At 39.7% G+C, this 23603-nt stretch overlaps 2 protein-coding genes across 2 annotated transcripts in view; one reads left to right on the forward strand and one right to left on the reverse strand.

The window, feature by feature from the left end:
- Nucleotides 1–1161: 1161 nt before the first annotated feature.
- On the reverse strand, nt 1162–11556 carry atp6v0b (ATPase H+ transporting V0 subunit b). The gene is made up of 8 exons (XM_080439000.1): nt 11297–11556; nt 10135–10183; nt 8831–8914; nt 8251–8328; nt 5001–5070; nt 4600–4651; nt 4144–4334; nt 1162–3851 (listed from the first exon to the last, which is right to left on the reverse strand). Exons 1-8 carry the CDS (start codon nt 11379–11381, stop codon nt 3825–3827), a joined length of 636 nt encoding a protein of 211 aa, XP_080295126.1. The 5' UTR covers nt 11382–11556; the 3' UTR covers nt 1162–3824.
- A 5335-nt stretch (nt 11557–16891) lies between these two features.
- The window catches only part of kiss1ra (KISS1 receptor a), a gene marked incomplete at both ends in the record, with an annotated part of 43987 nt that continues 37275 nt past the window's right edge, over nt 16892–23603 (forward strand). The window contains one exon of the mRNA XM_080439865.1: nt 16892–16986. Coding sequence (XP_080295991.1) covers nt 16892–16986 — 95 coding nt within the window. The remainder of the gene's footprint in view (nt 16987–23603) is intronic.

The following is a 23603-nucleotide window of genomic DNA, read 5'->3' on the forward strand; positions in this document are numbered from 1 at the left end:
GTATTGTTGATGGGTTAGAAGATAGAAGTAGTTCATGCCAAATGTAAAATTAACTGAAATTGAATGAGTGCCAGCGGAGTTTGAAAACAATTTACAGACAGACAGACAGACAGACAGACAGACAGACAGACAGACAGACAGACAGACAGACAGACAGACAGACAGACAGACAGACAGACAGACAGATTATAGGCCAACATGACTGATTTGCTCTGTTATTTAGCCCCCTCTAGTGGTGTATATCTGAATTGAGTTTCCTTTGTATCAGTTCAAAACACTGGTACCCACACTTGTAACATCCTATTCCAATCCGAAGCACCATTTGTGTGGTAATATATCAGCCCATGATATCATATTACTGAAATTACACCAGGACAAGTTTACACCAAACATTAAGCAAGATAAACACATTACCAAGACCAGTGGTGGAAGAAGTACAGATTTTAAGTAGCAATACTACAATATAGAGATACGCTTAAAAAATATATGTAGTTTCTACTTTCTAAAGTAGAGGAATGTCATAAAAACAATCGAATCATCAGTTTTTCAACCATGAATGCTTGAATTTTGTCTCATCACAAAGCATTTCAAGGTTCAAGGTTTGCAGCTGCTGTTAAATTATCCTAAAAAGTACTAAAATAAGTACAAATAAGTTACAATGTATGTCTGCAAGGACATCACTGTTGCTCAGTCACATCTTAGATTAACATCAGATTAATATCAAAAGCGTGTTTCCTGCAATCTGGAACCTATTCGGTTATCTATTTATGTATTCATGCAAAGATAAGATTTGCCATGAGATAGTTTCCTAAAGTAACGTCTATACTGCTCCATCTAGTGCAAATAATCAATCACTACAGGCTGAAGATTATTAACCTGGTAAACCCCTCCCTCCGGAAATCTCATTTGAATTTGATTTCCTGAAATCAAATACAAATGAGATTTCCGGAAGGAGGGGGGGGGGGGGGGGGGTACCAGGCTAGAAGATTATATGAAGTGATCTGCAGATTGATCATTTGTCTGTGGTCAAATCAAGGTATAAAAGACAGGGTTCAGAGTACAGACCTACCAGCCACAACCTCATTATTTAGCATTATACTTCAGGAGGTGAACATTACTCTCCAGAGCAAATACGTTGAAAAGCAAGAAAATACCACAACCTTTCTTGACTGGAACATTTTTATTTATTTTCCCCCAAGGACAGTTGAGAAGCCCACGGAGTGATAGATTTTTCTCATTATAATACACCATGTCGAAACAATGAGTATTTTTATAATCTCCATCACATCAACATATACTGTACATAGGTACCAATCACGGTCACTGAAACCTAGGACAAAGGCTGCATTCACAGCAGTTTCACCAAAACCATCTAGTTGTTCATTCTTGAGTTTGGTTGTGAATAATAGATATTGAACACGGCCAATCGTCCTGCAAAGATGCTTTGGGGAAACCAAGCCCAAACTATATATATATATGAACCTTTTGTCTTTCCCTTGACAAAGAGATAGGGGGTGGGGGAGCGTCACAAGGATACATTTGAGATGATTTATACTCAGCCATGGTCTGTGGAATGATGCATCACAAGTCGTGTGTTAAGAGGATACCAACCTAGTCGAGTGTTACAAAGGTATTAGGATTCATCATGGCCTTGCCACCAAACAGGAAGTTGGGTGCTGCATTCAAGTGTGCACTACTCTGCAAAGGGATACTTCCTGATTATTCATCGTAGAGGCCAGAAACATTGGTTCCCTTTTCAGCTAACACAACCTAAACATGTTGACGCTTAGATACTTATGTAAAATACTCGACATTTAGCTCAGAGATTATGGAGAATGGGTCATATCTGGCCAATTTACATGGGCGGGACCTCTAAGCATAACCACTAAACCCTATACTTGGTTGTATGTCAAAGAGTTAAAATAACTGATCTACAAGCTCAGAAGATGTTGTCAGCTTGTACATCTATTTAAAAAACAAAAACATGTTGAAAAACTGACGTTTTTCCCGAAATAGGCATAACAGGGTTAATGTGGTGAATGAAAAAAAAAAAGAACAAAAGTGAAACATAATTTTGACAATGGCTAAAGATTCTTCCCACTCAACTTAAAAGCCCTCCGAAGACCAGGTTGGATGCCTCTGTTCTACACACAAAATTTGGTCAATTTAGGAATGTTAGTAAACAAAAAGTGACATGGTTCAGACATAACCACCACTTAAGTTGAAACACCACTCCTGTAGTGTACTCATGTACATTCAAACAATTATAACAAAAAGAAAAGTGGGGGAAACATATCCTTGCACAAGACTTAGAAACGTCACCACTCGTAAAGCAGTTTGATTCTGTAATGATAGAAGTGCTAATTTAACTTGTGAACGAATGCAACCATGTGCGTTTACATTTATAAAATGAAATCAAAGGATTTGACTGTGTAGCTAACCATGTACTAATTAATACAGTTACTAAACCTAATTTCAATGTGTTCTCCCTCTGATGAATCACTTTGTTGCCGTCAGACAAAGAACTCCTATGTCCATATTTCACCTTATTTTTTTCCGTAAATTGATGCTTTACATCATACAAGAGTGTAGCGCAATAGTGAAAATAGCAGATCTACAAGCTCAGCTATTTTAACTATTTTGCTATTTTCAAATATAAGGAAAATTATTTGGACATGAAATGTTCCCACCCGACACCAAGGACTTTAGAATGAGGGACAGAGACCTGAGACAGCCAGGATGTTGATTTTGCCCATGGTCATCCTATTCGCAGATAAAGGCTCAACCACAGTTCCTTTCTTAAAAAGCCATTTTGTGGCTTAAGCCAGCTTTGATCAATACTGTACACGGGCCACTGTGTGGATAAGGACCACTTGTTTTCAACAACAAAACAAAACAAAAATCAAACGGCAAATTTGACAGACCAGGCTATTGTACATAGTATGGTTAACACCCTCATGCTTCACAGGAAAAACAAAAAAACAAACAAAAGCACACACACACAAACATCCTATATACGCACGCACACAAATATTTTCAAATATTCTATTTCTATTCACATTTTTAACCAATCACTTGTGAAGAGTGTCAATCACACACAAATTAATGTATGAAACAAACATGTAAAACAAAACAAAAACAATGTAGATGTAATTAAAGGCAAATGCAGTTAGGAGGTGAATATCTGATTGCATTTTTCTTCAAATTCACTTGTGTTCATCTACAGATGATAATGTATTCACCTGCCATTCATGACGAAGAGAAAACGGGAGAGAAAACCTAGTGGGAGTCACTGTAATTTCTTGTAACCATTACTTACATACAATGTTGATCATTTTCATTAAGGATTTACAGCCGTTTACTGTGAGCAATGAGCTGGAGTTTTTATATGACAACTGTACATAACAGCAAGAGCCCTGTAAGACCTACAATGATCTGTCTGGCAGCACTGACTGAAGTAACATGGCATTATGATATAGTGGTCATTTCAAGCACAAACTAATCAATTTATAAACCCTAACTGTTTGTGGGGACAAGGAAGCATTTGATTACTCATTTGGCTTGTGAGATGTAAAAGAACTGTTGGTAGAATGGAAGTATAAAAAAAAAGCTGCTGGTTTAAATTTCTGCATTTCGTTTGACTCCACAACTGTTCTGAAAGACTTAACCTGGGTGTGCCACTCTTCAACAAGTGATGGTTAAAAACAATCACCGACAAAAACAAAAAAATACATTTAAATAATTTACGATGTATTTACACAATAGTCCATCTTATTTTCCAGCAGGATGTCTTCTGTAAATCTTCTTGATTTGGATATAAACTTCTAGTCTCCCATCTTTACTTTCGATGTCTGGAAGAAATGAGACACATGGTTATTACACAAAAGTATCAAACAGTGAAACCTAGACTATTTATGCTTTCAGACACAATGTCCCTGTAATTCTGAGGAGAGAATGGATATCCTTATCTCAAGCTGTCAGGTGGAAGTCTGACACACACCAATTAAAAAGAGTATGGGAAGAAACTAACAAAACACACCTAAACACAAAATCTTACTTATGCTCAGAATAGACAAAAAAATAAAAATAAAAAAACAAGAGAAAAAGGGAAAAAACTAAAATAGTACAGCTCATGTCAGTCACCTGCAGGATGGCTACAATGACGCCAAAAAGGCCAATGGCGCTGCCAAAGATTTCCACAATGAGGATCTTTACAAAGAGGCTGGCATTCTGGGCATCAGCCAGGGCTGCCCCGCTGCCAACAATGCCCACGCAGATGCCGCAGAAAAGGTTGGAGAAGCCCACCGTCAAACCAGCGCCAAACATGGAGTACCCTGAAAGGACAGCGGCCAATTAATGAGACACAGAGTCAAATCAATTACTACCAGTCGATCAAACAAATCAGGGCTGCTGAGATTCAAAATGTCATAAGATTGCATTAAATTAAAGATTGTATTGAGTCGTTGCTACTACATTCAAACAATCGGACAACCGTTTTACATTTAAATATGTAACTGGCTAAAGTAACTACATAAGTCTAGCTGATTAAAACAAATTATTTTGCCCTCCTTTTATTGCAGTGGATAACCGTTTTCTTACCAGCTTGGTAGTTCCTTGCCCCAATGGTCTCAGGGGTAGTTCCACTGAAATTCTGCAAAGAGAGATGGGTTTAATCACCCAATTAAATCAAAGGACACCAGAAAGGCTAAGTAAGTTAGTAAGTTCCTTCTCCCTAACCTAAACAAAAAAGGGCAAACAAAATGCAAGTCTTTATATCATCTGATGGGTGGAAACTGTCCCAAAATGTTACTTTTCAGGATTTCAAAAATAGCGTTTCGAGCTTGCAGATCTGCTACTTTTAATACTTTTATGCGACGCTGTATGATCAAGTAGGGCATTAATTTACGAAAAAACACAAAAAGTTAAAATACAGTGATAAGAGGTTTCTGCCCGAAAGCAACGATATATAATGACATCAATTAGAAGGCTGCCATGCTTACCTCTGCCATGTTGCTTATAACAATAGCCATGATGATCCCATAGATGGCAACAGCCTCACAGAAGATAATACTAGGGAGAGAGAAAAGGACCAGGGCATGTGGTTAGGGTTGTCACAAGGACATTTTGTTGACAATTGTCAAACATATACACAAATAACTGTGATCAACGATTTAATTGCGTTTCTGGCACTGAACATTGGAACATATAAATAAGAATTACATTTCTTCTGCCTTTTAGGGTTTGTAAACAAAACCTGCACAGGGCAGATATGACAAATAACTTAACTGTATACAGAAATAACTGTAAGTGACTGGTATCAATAATCAAAAATAAATATTGTACCATTCCCAAAACAGTATATATGAATTTAATCATTTTGTATTTTTGCTATTTTTCAACAGAATAATTTATACAGATTCTGACGATTATGCAAAATAACTTCGAACAGGCGATTCTGTAATTATTGTGACAGATCTACACGCCTACATTGTATTGATGTAAAGCGTTATTATAGTTATTATGTGATGGAGCCTGAGGAACAACTTCACCCGTTACCAAATTGCAGATTTATTTTTGTTTGAAAAGGTATGGCTATATTGGCCTGCAAGACATACAATCACATGACCTCTATACACTAAGAGCCCTGAAACTGAGGGATTTTCAAGACTTTTTGGGGTATGTTCTCACTATCCTCCCTAAAATAGGCACCGCCTTTTGACATTCAAACTGAGAAATGACCAAAAGGCCACCGCATAGCGTAAAAGGTGGCCGTACCACTGTCTGGGATGGAGGATGTATGACTATTTTTCAGCAGAAAAACCAGACAGAGTGAAAACAGATGGCATCGAGATGAATAGCGTTCATCCATATTTACTAAGGTGTCACACCAAAGCTGGCCAAGTGACAGAAAAGCAGTAGCTATGAAATATGCGTGTTTGATGCATAGGTATTTTAGGCCGCTTTTATGTTGGGACAGCAAAAATGTGGGAGGAGACAATGTTAATGTACACACATGGCCCGCTACGGATGATTTATCATGGCTGGTGGCAGCAAAGGCTGCATCTGTGATTTAACATCTCGGACAAATGGCAGTTAACCACCATATCGTACAGATTTCAGGCTCCAATTCCATTTTAGCTGCACCATAGAAGCAGACAGAAACGACCACCTATACTGTATGTGTTACAACATTATGCAATAACTCTGTAAAAGCTTGCAGGATATAAGCATGGCAATGAGCATGTGCAGGGATGGAGACTGAAAACGCAGTCGTTTCATTAAGTTGTTCCAGGAAAACTTACATTATTATGTACAACATTACAAGCTCTGGGACTTGTTTGAACAGGTTTTTTTGACAACATGGAGATGTATAATTCCCAGTTATCAGCTATATTTGTTTTGGCAAGACTTTCCACACTACTAAGTACGGTAGGTGAAATCCATTTTTGTAGTCTTGAAATTTCATACGCTATATAAAAAGAATATTACGCCGGCCTCATCCTTTAACTATTTTCAACCAGGCATCCCTATTTTGGGCATGTCATATTATGTAGTCAATAGTCAAAAATGTCAAAAGGTTTCTCCCTTATCTGTCTCCTCTGACAGAGGTCCATGCAAGCCTTTAAAATAGCTATGGCGAGCCAGGGTACAAAGTAAAGCCACGTTGGAGGAAAGATATAGCTTAACTCAGTCATTCTCAACATTTTCCATTTCAAAGACCTCCAGATTGATAGAGCTGCTGCCTTGTTATGTCCAAATATTTATAACACACACAGACACACTTATCCACTTTCCCTTTAAAGACAATTCAACAATAAATTTGCATTGTGAGGCGTTGTGAGCTTGCAGATCAGATCTGCTATTTTTGCTGCTTTTGTGTGACACTGTAGTATGACTAATTAGGGCTTTAATTTACAGAGTTACAAGGTTTCTGCCCGACAGCAACGATATACATTAGGCCACAGAAGCCCCCTTCCTATACAAACCCATTGTAACTTCAAACTCCATTTTAACCATGTTAGATTCATCGGAAACACCCGTCCTTGGTTCTGGTGACTGATATTGGCCTTCTAATACGTGAGGAGACCGTGTTTTTTCAATCACTTTTTTCATTTATTTTCAATATTCTTTTTGGAAAATAAAATAAAGAAAATCAATAAAATAAATGAAAAAAGTAATCGAAAAAACACGGCCCCCTCACGTATTAGGAGGGCAGGATGAGTCACCAGAATCAAGGACGGGTGTTTTTGATGAATCTAACATGTTAAAATTGAAGTTTTAAGTTATAATGAGTTTGTATAGGAAGGGGGCGTGTCTGATCAAATTAATATCAAATATCTAAATGCTGAATCAAGCAACTTAAAAACTGTCTGGGGGTCTCACAAAAGCCTGAGTGGAGGATAAAATGACCAAACGTTTTTTTGAAAGTGAAATATCCCTTTAAATAGCGACAGTACATTCAAAGTAACTCACTGCGACTAGAGAAATACGCTGCTCAAGTTGAAAACAGGTGGCAGTACAGAATTTTACGGTCCTGAATCTCCTGATGATAATTTGCAGCACGCAAATATAGTTGCTGTCAGGCAGAAACCTCTTATCTCCATATTCTAACTTTTTGTGTTTTTTTGTAAATGAATTCCCTACTTGATCATACTACAGCATCACACAAACGCAAATCTGCACATGCGAAACGCGGTGCGGAGCGACGCGTTTCAAGCTTGTAGATCTACTACTTTCTGTTCTTGAATTTGAATCCTGAAAGGTAACAGCAAAGATTGTTAATTTAGGAAGATACGCCATCCCAATTGGAGCCACTACAAATGGTCTCCTAAGTGGGCGCCGGCGTCTGACGGCAAATCTCGCCAACGTCCAATGTTTCTCTTTTTACTGGTGCTAGATCCCGCAAGTGTGTGTTGCTGGGACAGAGAAAGGTCAATAATAAAGTTGATTTTCTCCTGATGCGTCTCTCTGAAAAAAGCCATTATAGTTTCAAAATGTTTGGAAAATTGTGTGGCTTGTGACGATCTGGTCCAATATTTAGTTCAGTGACCATGGAGCAAAAGAATGGTTCAGAAGCTCCCCGTCTCCTAAAAAAGGTGTCCACCCACTTCACACAGATACCGGAAGTAAACCGGAGATGGTGGGTCTTGCTATTTCCGTCTTGGGTAACAGTTTGAGGTTATGCATATGAGGTTTCCACCCGACAGAGACAATATGCACTAAGTGTGTTGTTTAACATGAGAGACCTACCTGACCAAATTCTTAGTTTTGATTCGTGGAGCCTTCACACCACCACCGATGATGCTGGAACCGGTGATGTAGATTCCCCTGGAATCGCAAAACACAGAAAATGAGCACCTGACCCTCATGCAAATAGCATCCTCATCTAAAAATCTTAAAGAACATTAATTCAATACATCTCTTTGGCATTATGTACAACAGTTTCAGGATAATGACAGGTTTTTATGGACCGTCTGTCCTGGTATTTCCAATACATCAAAAGTAACCACATCATCACTTTATCCATGGCAGATGGGAGTTCCTGCATTACCAAAGACTTTCCACTTCCACAATCTGTGTTCTGCTCTGAGCATTTACAGAATGAGGAAACTGTTCTTTTAATATCTGGAAAAGCTGTGTCCAATTTCCCATGGTTCACGGCGCTGGTATGAAACTAGCATTAAACTCACAACGTGTTCCTAGAATTATTTGTCCATGCAGGTTCTACAGCAAAATCTATGGGGCTGCCAAGGTTTTGCCAAGAATTAAGTGTTGATCTTTTGCATACAAGTTCACTTCCAAAGTGACACTCAAAAAACCAAGTACTCACCAGGCAGCCCCCACCACAGACAGTGAGATGGCCAGACCAATGCCCAGGTTGGCCCACATAAAAGGAGAGGTCTCGAGCAGGAACCTGAGAAAAGAGACAAACACGGTTAAGAAGCAATCCTGTCATTTAAGTGTTTTATGGAGCACCAGAGTAGTGGTATATTATAGTATAACAACATGAGAAAACAGTTCTACAGCATTATGGGAGGCAGTATTTAGGCTCTGGTGTCATAATATGAGGCTTTGGTCATATAGTATGATGTCATATATGCTATCTATAGTAAAAAATAAATAACAATCTGAGGAAGGACAACTTGGTTTAGGCAACATTTGAGCAAACAATACACTTACACTTCAAGGGCTAATTACCAAGTTCAAGGCATTGCATACATTTTAACTTGAAAATCCACCACGTTTATTAGATGATATATTTACACAAAAAGGCTAGGCCTTTAAGGTTGTGTGATAAGTAACTCTGAAATTAGGGAAGTTATTTCAAACACTTGCTAGAAGAAAAATGTATACCAATAATAATAACAGAAACCACATTACATTACTGAAACACAAGTGCAGTATCTGATCTGTCATTTGAGGACACCGAGAATGTTGTCAAAAGGAAGGGCTGTTACAATGTCAGGTGCAGGTAACATCGTAAAAAGGAGTACTGTGCTTTAGGGCACAATCCTTATTGTGAAAGGTGACTGTTGAGGCTACTATGCTGCATTTATGCCATATGTATGCCATTACACTGAAGTGTTTTATTCAGCTAACCATATATATATACCATCTACACCAGCTTAATAGACTTGAAACAGACATCTTCTAGTTGTTATAAGCCCCAACTTGAGGATGTATGGCAACATGTAGAGCAGTTATGACGTCTTATCACATGGGATAAAGGTTCAGATAGGAAACTGAGATGGGCTGGTGATTTACTTTTATAGTGCAAAAAAGGGTGGTGCATTGAATAAAATGAACAGAACAGATTTACATCAAAACGATCTATTAAAAACTGTTCAGAATGAAACAGTATTGTGACATTACTACATATCCTAAAAGGTGTTTCACTTCTGCTTTATCCTCTACTGGATCAAGCCAGGGACTAGCCAGGGCCAAAAACATGGTGTAAAAAATATTTCAACCTGTAATATAGATAATAAATATGAACAATATATAATATCCTATTCCATCTGCAACTGCTGGATGCCTGGTTATTTCTGGAATCCCAACAACTACATCCAAAAGAAAAGCTGTACATAATATATCCTACATCACACATCACAATTTCACACAAGGAGAACTTACCATGCCACATCAAAGCGGAACCCTAGGTCAAAAATCGTATAGCAAATACCTAAAAGGAGAAAGAGATGATTTAGTATATTTGATCAGTAGAAATCACACTTGGAATACCACAGCTCTGCGTAAAAAAAATATCAACCTTGAGGGTTTAAGATGCATCATTTCATGACATATAGCCTACTTCAATTAACAATTAACCCACGTTTTTGCTAGTACAAAACTGTAGCCTGTGTGTGATAGCTCACTCTCACATGAGAGCTGCTGCAGTTCCTATTTTGAGAGTGCTTCAGTGTCACCAATCAGTTGAGCACAGTTGCAGTTATATAGCTTAGCTTGCAGGCTTGATCAATGCTATGGCTAATTGACGTAATTGTACAGATCTAATGCAGTGGTTCTCAAAGTGGGGCCCAGGGACCCTCAGGCTGACTTGAGGGGGTTCCAAATGGACACTTCCAGAGTCTGTGACTCTGTGTGTGTACAAATGGAACCCGTTTGGTTCCATTTGTACACTCTCAGAGTTATAGGGGTCTAATGTATAGCATAATGTGTCATCTCTACAACTAAAGCAGTCAAATAAACAAACGTTCTATGTTGTTATGTACGTTCCACTGCAGGCTCGGGATGCGTCTAATTCCCGGCGTGCACACTGAACACCACAATGCAACATTCAGACATTACAGTTAACATTGGCAGTTCCTTTTAACTACTATTGTAACATTTAATTCACCCGCAAATACAAATATTATCGATCAAGCCTGATCGGAACTGACATTTACATTGATCTATAATTCATGTTCAACTTTCAGCATGATCACAATGTTTAAAAAGACAGGAGCCAATAAAAAACACTGAATCATTTCGCCGATTACAATATCAAACTTCAATTAATAAAAACAAATGCGTTATATAACATTAAATTAAACGTTATATGTTATTATGGCATTACATGAGTCCATAAAACCAGTAAGTTAGTCGTTCCGGGGTTTAGCCAGGCCCCACAACACAACCGTCAGGTAGATCGTTCACCGTTCATTCACGCCACGGAATCAATGAATGAAACGACGAACATATAAACGGTCATCTACTCAACACGTCCTTTAGTTCATGTGTGAATGGATTCCGATCACTTTCCCACGCGTGTTTAATCAATTCGTGATGATCTTACCGACGATCAGGATGGTGCTCCAGAAGGCCAGAGTGACCCCGGTGTAGAGGATAGCGTGTCCGTTCATCATCCACTCGAGAAGCATCTATCTATGTTTATTATCTACACGATATGTCTGTGTCTCTGCGTGTTGTTCGGCTCAATGTTGGCAACTGACGCCAATCAGGCCCCCCAGGAAACGCCACGAAAACGACGAGTTTTCAACGCCGCTCTGCTTCGATGGAGGAGAATCTATGGAGAAGGAGAAGCGATGGGCTGTGTGTCAGCTGACCAGGCTGGCTGACTGGTAAGCATGTGACCCGGACGGTGTTGCCAGGTTTTGGGAGAGGAACGAGCAACCAGGTATATGACAACGAGCCCAAAAGAAGCGACTGGATCACTATTATAAAAACATATTTTTCTAACAACACAAATCTTGTATGAGGGTCCCTGGAACAAAATATTTTCAGATGGGGTCCTCCAGGACAAATACATATTAATTTGGATGTCCTTGACATGAAAATGTTTGAGAACCACTGGTTTCAAAGTAACATAATTAAAGGTAGGGTAAGTGATTTGCAATTATTCAAATAATTGCAAAATGGGTCTATGTTCTGATAGTGCTCGTTACTATAGAGTGTCCTGTCCATATAAGGAGTCTCCATGTCTCTCCAGCTCTTAATAAAACAGAAAATGCATTTTCGTTTCAGTTTCAGTTTCATTTCCAATTTCTTCCAATCAGGATAGAGAACTCAATCAGGATACAGATTAAACAAGTGAAATTGGAAGTGATGACACTAAGAAATGAGCAGGCAAAATTGGAACTGGAACACCATAAAAATGAAGCTTATAAATGGGTACTTTCTCCTGATTGGCTGAGATTTTGACACCTACCAGAAAATTTATTTTCTGTTTATTAAAGAGCTGGAGAGACGGGGAGACTCCTGTTACTGAACAAACACTCTATAGCAATGATTACTATCAGAATATAGTGCTTTAACCTTTAAAAAAAATACTTTTTGTTTTAACTCAAAAATATCATACCCTACCTTTAAAAAAAGAATAATAATCAAAACATTTGGAAACAAGCTAAAATAAGCAACTGCACTTTAGAAACAAGCCCCAAAAAACCGCAACCCACAACTACCAATATTTACAAGCAACTTTACAGAAAAACAAGCCCCAAATAATCTTGTAATAAGCGGACATGGCAACGCTGCCCGGGGAGACGTGACGATGCTGCGCTGCGCGTCAAGAAAAAAAAAACAGATCTACAAGCAAAAAACGCGTCGCGAGGCGGCGCGTTGTTAGCTTGTAGATCTGTTCTTTTTGGAGAGAGAATCCCTCCTCGCACGAACAGGTCTTTGCTGCAGGCAGACACTCATGAATGTTTCGTATGTTGTTTACGTGTTTTTTTTCTCTCGAATGTAGCAGTTGTGGTTTTGTGAAATACTAAAACACAATATAAAATATATTGTGTTTTATATATATATATATATATATATATATATATATATATATATATATATATATATATATATATATATATATATATATATATATATATATATATATATATATATATATATATATATATATATTTCTTCCCCTAGCGGCCGGGCCAAACATGCCAAGCAGGGCTTCCTTCATCGGCCTCATCCTCATTCATGCTACCCGGTCGAATCATGCACCGCTTGTTGTGGACGCTAGATGGCGCCTAATACCTTGTGCTGGATTATTAAAAACATTGAAGATGGGTACTACTAACCATAGGTACTAACTGGTTGGGGTGGGGGGGGGGGGCGGGCCGGGCCGGTGGGGGGGGGGGGCGGGCCGGCGGGGGGATACACATACACAACTTACTCATTCATTCAACTATTAAATGCGTTCATTCATGTTTATGAGGATGATATAAACAATCAATACATTATAATATATTATAATAATACATTATTTCTGTATATTTTGTGTTTTATTTTGGGATTTCCAATGTGGTGAGCAGAACTAGCCTGGTAAACCCTCCCTCCGGAAAATGAGATTTCCGGAGGGAGGGTTTACCAGGCTAGAGCAGAACTACAAATCTCCGTTTTTGAGATAACTGCTGAAGATGAGGATGACTGTCAGTCAATGTAGAAACTGTGTCTGACAGTGCCAGTGATGTCATATATTTTTGCATCATTGTCTCCGCCAGGCCGAAAGGCATGGCGAGAGAGTATGTTTTCCACCCCGTCCGTCCGTCCGTGTGTGTGTCCGTGTGTCCGTCCGTCAGTCTGTGACCAGCTAATCTCCGGCACCGTTGTCTTGATCGCAGCAAAACTGTGCACACACACTCCCTGGATGCCAATTCAGAACCTCTGCCCCAAATTTTTCTCATTGGCCTTTTATAGCGCCACCAGGAGGCCGATTTTTGCAAAACATCTTTTTTGACAGTACTCCTACAGATTTTGTCCAAAAATCACGCAAATCGGTACACAGTATCTCTAAAGTCATTAAACAAAACGGGTTCTTCAGATTTCTCATATTCCATCCTGATTGGCTAAAAATGTCTTCCAAAGTTTGCAGGAGTGCTCCGTTTTGAACAAAATGCCTCAAATCATGAACACAGCATGCAATTTCCGTGAAACTTTGCACGCACATTCCGATTAGGCCGAGGAAGAAATGCCACTTGAAATTTTTCCAATCAGCCTCATGGTGGTGCTATAACAGGCCGATTCGTGTTTTTACCTATAACTGCACCAATCTGTGTAAAACTTTGTATGCACACTCCCTAGAGGTCAACAAAAAACCTTTGCCCTGCATTTTTCACATCTGCCTTTTATAGCGCCACCAGGAGGCCAACTTATGTAAAACACATTATTTTATACTACTCCTTCCAATTTTATCCAAATTTCACGCAAATCGGTACACATGATCTCTATAGTCATGTGATCACGATGGATGTGTTTGATTTTTCATATTCTATCCTGATTGGCTAAGATTGACATCTAAAGTTTGCATTATTGGCTTGTTTTGAACAAAATTCCGCAAATCATGAACGCACTGTCCGATTGCGGTCAAACTTTGCACGCACATTCACACTATGTTGAGGAACAAATGCCACCCATTTAACATTGCCCTGTTATAGCGCCACCAGCAGGTCTAATTTAGCGAAACAAGTGTTTTTAACAAAATGCCTCAAATCATGAATGCAGTCGGTGTCCGATTGTCGTGCAAGGCCTAAGAACAAATGGCACCCTTTTCACATTGGCCTATTATAGCGCCACCAGGAGGCCACAATAGCCTACCTGACCTGGTGGAGACCTGTGCTCCGAGGAGCACTTTGTCTAGTTCTTTCTGTGGCAACCATGTGTAACACTCATCATATGAATACAGTAGTTCTAGGAACTAGTACAAATGTCCACACAAGCCCTCATCTTCTCTGCAGCCAAATACTGAGCCCACAGGTTGATGCTGCTATCAACAATTATCATCCCATTCTCTCCATGTGTGTGAAGACTAGTGACTGGAAAACAACAGCTTCTTCCCAGAACTGGCAGCATGGATGGACTCATAACCTAATTCTCCTCCAAATACATAGTACACACGCACGCACGCACGCACGCACGCACGCACACACACACACACACACACACACACACACACACACACACACACACACACACACACACACACACACACACACACACACACACAAACACATAAACTCTGTTCTCTCTATTTATGATGCCAAGTGCAATATGGGCTATTGGGCAAGTGCAATAATATTATATGGTGCCCCATGGTCCCCCCTTATTGTAATATTTTAATATTCAAGACTTTTCTTTCTTTCTTAAGATCTTTTGTATGTATTATTGATGTTTTTATCTAACAACAGACTATGATGACTTGATTATGACGGACTAACAGTTTATGCCATAATGTTGCTCTGTATTTCTTCTTTGTTGATGCTGCTATTTGTTTTAAGTGGATGCACTAAACAAAATGTATCTTATCTTATCTTATCTTATCTTATCTTATCTTATCTTATCTTATCTTATCTTATCTTATCTTATCTTATCTTATCTTATCTTAACAACGCTTTCTGGATAATAACCGGCCTGAGGCCTACCCCTATGTCCCACCTGCCAGTCCTTGCGGGGATTGCCCCGGCCGGCCTCCAGCGAGGGGGTGCTACCATCAACCTGGCAAGGAAAGCCCAGATACATGACTGGCATATCCTGCATGAACGACAGCAGCGCCGCCAAATAGACTCGATCAAGACCTGCCACCCGTACAACAAGGCGGCACAAGAGATGCTCCGTTCTGTCTCTGAGGGCTTGTCTACAAGCGTATGGCTGGCGGCTTCCTGGAAGCAGGAGTGGGAGTCCTTCGGGCCCTCACATACCCACCACTGCAACAGTGACCCGGGAGATTCCGTCATAGGAGAAGATCTACCACGCCGGCAATGGACTCTGCTTAACCGCCTGCGTACTGGTCGGTTGCTTCAAGTCAACTATGAAGAAGTGAGTCCTGGCAGACAGCGCTGCATGCGAGTGTGGCGAGCCTAAGCAGACTGCAGAACACAAAATCACCACCTGTCCCCTCTACGCTATTATTGTTTCCATAGGAGGCGAGACGTAAGGCAGCACTTGTTTTCGGCAGAAGCGACGGAGGCGCACCGTTCGGTACGGCGACTCGATCGCTTTAGCTCGCTCGGCGGTGCCTCACGTGACTCAGGTCTGCTTCAGCCGACTCAGTGTCGTCCGAGTTATGTTCCAATAGGGACAGAATCGTAAATCCTCCAACATGACTACACCGCCTCGCACACGGTCCAAGTGAACACAGCGGAGCGTTCCCTACCCCCGCTTCAGCCAATCACAAGCCGCGGCTCCAATACTCGCCCCTGACCCTGTACAGACCACCTTCAGAGGCCGGCCTCTACCAAGTGGGACCAGAGACAAGGGCGTGGCTACACGACACTGACGATGATAAACGAAAGAAGAAGAGTAGTTCTAGGAGATATCTACCACTTGCCTGGGTTGGGGACAGTCGCCTAGACTTAAGGTGTTCATGCGGGTTAACCCTGAAATACTATAAATGCTGTAAATCCATTGTTTATTGTCTACATTCATATTTTCCAATAATAATATTTCCATTAACTGTGGAAACCTGGCAGTTGAAGTTGCCACCATCAATTGTGTGGAATGGAATCATTCAAGTTCCTTGGAATCACCATCTCCAGAGACCTCGAATGAGACAATCACAGTCATCAAAAAAGCACAACAGTACTTCTATTCTGATGACAGCTAAGGAAACTGAAGGTTAGCCCACCCATCCTGGTCTAGTTCAACTTGAACTTTATTGTCAAATCACAGGTTTACAGATGTAAAAAAAGTTGGCGAAATTCTTTTGCAATTTCAAGAAATTGGAAAAGACTGGAGAAAGAAAGAGAGACGAAAACAGGTGAGACATGTCAATATGAGCAGTATGAAATACTGTAGCCGATATATACATACAATTTACGTAAGGTGCATGGTTATAAATAGCAATGGAAAGAGGCAGTTAAAAATTGCAGGAGATAATAACAGATTTGTATAACACATTATGTTCAACAGATCTCCTCCATTATTATTTCGCATGACTGCATCTGCCCGCTCTAAGGGCAGCAGGCTACAACAGGTCATCTGCTCAGCAGAGAGGGCCATCGATTGCCGTCTGCCATACCTGAGTGGGTACAGAATCCATCTGGGAATCGGAAGGTCAAAGGCTCAGCCCTCAGCTCGCCCAGCAGGATATATACGTGTAGTAGATGAGTACGTGAGCAAGATATTTAACACCTAACAGCTCCCTCATCTGAGCCATCTGAGTGGCCATCTGCTGCTGGGGACCAGTAAATACTCCCTTTCACTGAGACCTGTACAACTCCTGGGCCAGGAGGCCTGTGAGGAAAATTGCCACTGACCTCTCCCGCCCCACCCACAGCCTGTTCCTGCTACTCCTCTCAGAACAGCTTCTTTCCCAAACACCATTGTGTCCGTCCTCTGTGCTTCCTTAAAGGACCACGTCACCCATTTTCAACCTATCTTCATGCAATTGCAATTGGTCCTCCTCACTAATTCTCATTATAAGATGGCGCCATTTTTGTTTACTTATTTTATTTACATATTTATTTATGTATGTATTTTTGTATTTATTTATTCAATTTCACTCTTACCTGTACCTCTCCTGTGTTTCAACCTTCCTGCTGTCGCTGCTATGACACCTGAAAGGTTTACCTTATCTCATTACAATAGTTTCATAATCATTTCACGGCTCAACTGATTTAAGAGAAGTCAAAGTAAGAGAAGTCAAAGTAATATAACTCAGCCATAGGTAAAATAGCCTGAATGCTGCTACCACACATCATGGACATGGCTGCTTACTGTACGTTGGAGGATGACCTTTGTTCTAAAAATAGCTCATCCAATACGAAATATGCGAGTCAATATGATACTGTAGGCATAAAACAACATAGGGACGTGGCAATTCCCATCCTCTGTGACCTCAATGACGCCCCTGTCTGGAAAAGTAAATTTGTATTTAATTCTGTCTTCAAGGTCTTGCAGATAATGAGAGGCAGGGGAAAGCCTGAAAGATGCCATCAAAGGACCAGGATAGCGAATGTGGGAGGGTGACTTGATGTGAAAGCACTGGCTGGAGGGAATAAAAAAATAATTTCAAAGTGAAAAGTGGAACATTCTTTCTGCAAGGGGCAATAATGAGGAAGGCCAAGCACCTCAGGGGTCTATTTTAGGGTGAAGGCTAACAGCTCCTGTGTGGGTAAGCATGTTAAAAGGTTTGGACAGTACGATGAGAATGAGTTTCCGGCTATGATTGTAAAACAAAAGCAATGGTGACCTACCACTTGAATCCCAGCATCCGTATTGTGGGGAAAGCTTTCGCTGAAAATAGCAGATCGACGACGCATTGTGAGCTTGTCGATCGGCTATTTTCATCGAAAGCTTTCCCCACAATAACAGAAAAAAGAACATACACTCGTACAGAGCCCTGAGGGACTCCGCTCAACCATATAAGGTGTAAGTGGTTAAGTGGGTACCCAGAGACACGCAGCTGACTGTTCCCCAATGATAAAAAATGCAATAGCATCATCCCTTTGAGCATATACGTGTGGAGATATACGACATTTGTATCACGTTTTCTTGACAGTGGAAACCAAACAACTAAACATTGCATCGCAAGAGAACTGAATGTTGCAGAATAATATGGTGTTGAATGTTGATTTTCTGGAGAGAGACACAAAACCGATTCCGCCCTAAATGTTTTATGATCTCAAGCTACTGATTTGCCTTTCGGCGTCCAATAGGCATCCGATAAGCTGCCATGTCGTCACTGCATCTTGTTTTATTCAGAAGTTTAATACCCGATGCAAATCTTTGCGGTGGAACCCTGAACATTATGTAAGAACATTGCTTTGATCATTAACCCCATCAATGCTAATGTTAATGTCTACAGGAGACAAACTTCTCTTTATTGTCCTAAGTAACCAGCTCTCATTCAAGACACGTTGCCCCCATGGTTCACTCAATGAATGTGATTCCACAAATTGTGTGCTGGCTAAAAGAACATATCCCACATTATATCCTTTAATTACAGTTATTGGTAATGCAGGAACATGGGATCGTTATATGGTGATTGTCTACAGTAATCATTATCATCATCCAAATTGTGTTACTATTTGGAACATCGGATTTCTTGTTTGTGCATGTAAATCTCATACACCATTTACTTTATGCAGGCATAATCATAAAACAAAATTAATATTATTGAGCTAAGCAGGATTACCCCAAAGAATGAGGTGTACAGTATAATTTACGGGGTACACGTTTCTTTTAAATTTTGAATTATTTATTGCATTTCCTAATAAACATGTTCTTGTGTTGTCATTGCTGATTGTTTGGATACTAAGATGAACTAGAGCACAAGGACACACAACATATGCACAATTACACAACTCACATCAATGTAGAACATGTGTTCTTTCTGTCTGTCTCTTTCCTCCACCTGACTCGTAATGCAATGCAACAATAATTGATTTACATGAACAGTCATGATCTGTCAATGCTGCACATGCTGTTCTTTCTGGCAAAACAAATAGCCAGAGTACACATCCAAAGCCACACAAAGTAATTATCGTCTCTGTCGGGAACCTCATATGTCCAAAACTGTTACTTTTGATTGATTGATTGATTGATTGAAAATTTTATTAGGCAAAATAATGTAAAACAACACAGTTACATTTATAATACTTTTGTCTAAAAGGTCTGACCAAAAAAGTCCTTGCGGACTTGTTTCCGTTGGGGTCCTTGAATTAATTTCATAGACACATATATAGTAGCAACCAAACAGTTCAAAAATCAACATACAAATACAGAGAAAAAATACCACTATGTACAAAAAAAAGCATGAAAAATAATATATATATACCAAAAAATAAAAAAAGGGGGAGGGGGGTCGTCTGTCTACAGCGAAACTGGTACTAGCTCCTCTTTTGGCCTCCAGAAAAATGAGTTTTTAGGGCTGTTTTGAATGAGCCCAGCGAACTGCATTTTTTGAGGGATGGGGTTAGACTATTCCATACCTTGGTGGCTGTGCTGTAGAAGGAGAATTTGCCCATGTTTGTTTTATGGGTGAGTGGTACCAGATTGCTGTTTACGCTCCCTCTAGTTTCGTGACTTTTCAGGATTCAAATTTAAAAAATAACGAAAGTAGCAGAACTACAAGCTCAAAATCTGTTACTTTTTATGCTTTTGTGTGACGCACGAAAAAACACAAAAAGTTGAAATATGGAGATAAGAGGTTTCTGCCTGACAGCAACGATTTGCAAAAAAAACAGTACACTGAGTCAAAGTAGGCAGCATGTGCAATTTGCTTCTGCAGAGATTGGCTGCTTCTAAATGCTCACATAAGTTCTGATCTATAATTTCAATCAAGAAATTACTCGCCTCACCTCAGTCTTCCTTTTTCTTCGTTGTTTTTGTTCCTGTTTGTTGTCTATGACAGTGTAATTGGCTGTGAACAATACGTAATCAGTCAATGTGCATTTCAGAAGAACAGGATGGAAACATATAGGCCCTAAGTGAATACATGGTGCAGACTATGGTGAGAGTAACATGTTTTTCTTGTTCCAGATTGTGTTGGGCTAATTCATACACTCATGATATTTCACCATAACTGTCTATTTCAGTGGGTTTTCTTTCAATTGATTATGTCTCTTTTATCTAGGGGGGAAAAATCAGGTGCATGGGTTAAGTTTGCATCGGTGAGTCAACATTAGCCTATGCTTCTATTCTAAATATTACATTTTAGATGTATTAGCAGAATGTTGTACAATTGTACATGAATCATACAAATTAACAGACATAGATACCATACCAACAAATAACATACAAGATAAGTGTGATGCAAAAGGAATGACTGTTGTTAGACTATTAGGTATCCATATCACTGAAACATATTGATGTTTCTGTCAAGGTTGGCTACCCGATAGTAGCCAAATAGTTAGGGCGCATAGCACATGTGCGCAATGCTCTGATCAGCAAGTCCCCGGTTCGATTCCCATGGACCATTTACTGAATGCAACCCTGCAACCCTCTCTGCGTTTCCTGTCTCTCTCCACTGTCACTGTCAATACAGGCAACAAATTGCCCCCAAAAATTTATCATCTTTGCTCACCAGCAATTTTTGGGAGAAATGTGTGTGGAGGCAACAACCCGCTGTGAATGTAATAATATTTGAACTAATCACCCAGTGTGTGTAATCTATAAATGTGTCCCAGACTTTTGGTAGGGCAATATCCTGTCTGTCCCTTTGCTTGCTGCAGCACCTCCGTTTATCATTACACACATCTGCCTGAGAGGTTTGATTCTTTGGAGAGGCAGGTGGAAAACACCCAGTAGTATTGATCTGTCTGTGGTATAGTGCCTGCCTAACGATGATGATGATGCTTGTCCTTTCTCTGTAATATTATTTATCTGTGCTGCTCTGGAGCAATCCTAGTTAATGCTCCTCACCAGGGCTGGGCGATATGACTTCAAATCAATATCACGATTATTTCAAACTTTTGCCTCGATTACAATTAATGAATGATGAAAAAGAAATGGTGAAAATAACAGATCTAATGTAAGCTTGTAGATCAGCTATTTTCACTATTTTTGCTTGCCACCATTGTACAATGAAAGCAGACTAATCAATTTAGTCGATTATGAAAATTGTAGATGTAGTGCCCCGGACAAGACCCGGACGCAACAGCTTTGCCAATCAAGCTCAGGTGGGTTGTGTGTCGGTTTGCTGAGTGGGAGAGTGGGGTTCGATCCCAGCTTGGTGCGAAACACTACATAATACAACGCCAACACATCTAGACAACACCAAGACAACATCAATGATATGTCTGAAAAAGACTCACACGTGCACACAGGTCAGTATCAGAACACATGTGTTACAGTGCGAAAACAACAGTTAAAGGGATATTTCACTTTCAAAACAAGTTTGGGTCATTTTATCGTCTACTCAGGCTTTTGTGAGACCCCCCAGACAGTTTTTAAGTTGCTTGATTCAGTATTTAGATATTTGATATTCGTTTTATCAGACACGCCCTATACAAACCCATTGTAACTTCAAACTCCATTTGGACCATTTAAAAAGAGAAAAACAAAAAAAAGAAGCAGGATGCTGGGATCATTCAGTGGCTCTGATAGATAAGTGCTCTTTGGTGACACAGGTAGGAACATATGAACAAAAAAGGATTTCCAAAGAAGTACTGCTTGCCAAAAAAGTTGTGAGATGCAAACTTGCAAAGAAAAGATTTCCAAGGCCCTCCGTCTTAAGTGAAAGAATTTACAATTTATTTAAAGCAAGGTAACAAAATATGACCAACGCATATCGACCTAGAAGGTCTTCTTCAGGGTTTGTCACTTTTTAACCATGTTAGATACATCAAAAACACCCGTCCTTGGTTCTGGTGACTCATCCTGCCCTCCTAATACATGAGGGGGCCGTGTTTTTTCGATTACTTTTTTTTAATTTTTTATATTGTATGATTATTTTTTTCAAAACAATATATAAAAAATAAACGAAAAAAGTAATTGAAAAAACACGGTCTCCTCACGTATCAGAAGGACAATATCAGTCACCAGAACCAAGTGGAGTTTAAATGGAGTTTGAAGTTACAATGGGTTTGTATAGGAAGGGGGCGTGTCTGATAAAATGAATATCAACTATCTAAATACTGAATCAAGCAACTTAAAAACTGTCTGGGGGGCTCACAAAAGCCTGAGTAGACGAAAACATTTGGAAAGTGAAATATCCCTTTAACACAATTGCAAAAGTCGGCAATGAAGCATCTATAACACACCCACACATACACACACACACAGCACGCTGGTACAGGCCTGCAATAGTAAGTTCAAATGTGCACTGTCGGCTGTTCATATAATTGTTGAATGAGAAGATGGAACTTAAAAATAAATAAAAAGAACTACAAGCTAAAACGAAAGGACAACAACACCCAGACAAAATGTCATCCTAGAAATGGTCTTGGAATGGTCTATATTCTCCTACTTGTTTTCTCTTTTCTCCAGTGCACCGCTGTGATGCGGCTAATTTCAGCACACAGCGAGAGACCGTTTTCTCTCTCAATAAGTATGATTGATTTAATGAGGCCTTATCGACCTTCAAACTTTAGTTACAGTGATGGATGATTAAGTCAAATGTTGCAGTCATTAACTGTGAAACCCTGACAGCCAAAATAGAGAGGTTCTGTACCTCTGGTAAATAATGGTTTTGTTTATGTGCTCAGCTGACCAGCTCTGTATAGACACAGAAATGAGAGCACTACTGTATATAGTAGAGCTGTTTGGCACTAAAAATCGTGCACTTTTTGAAAGAAGGCTGAAACTTTCAGCATAGTTAGTAAATACCATAATATAAATTTGGACGGGGAGGGAAGTCAGATTTGACCTCTGAGAGGTCAAATCCAAGATGGCCGCCAGTCTACTGGGTCTAAATGTCTAAATACTTCATAAAATACATTTAAGGCGTTCTTTCCAACTAAGTTGGGGTTTCCCATTCATTTGATGATATGTTGGAGATTGCCAGAACCTAAGAACATACATTAAATCAAGGTCAAGGTCAAATTACATAGTAATAAGTATATTTAAGCTTTGACAGTGGGTACTGCAATATAGTGGAACTGTTGTGTGCCAATGGGAATAATACAAAACCGATTAAACCTATGGTGGTAGTCTATTTTAATACTAAATTCATAGTAAATGACAATAATCAAGGTTCTAGG

Source organism: Gymnoscopelus braueri, assembly GCF_963280865.1.
Source record: "Gymnoscopelus braueri genome assembly, chromosome: 10".
Classification (NCBI taxonomy): Eukaryota; Metazoa; Chordata; class Actinopteri; order Myctophiformes; family Myctophidae; genus Gymnoscopelus; species Gymnoscopelus braueri.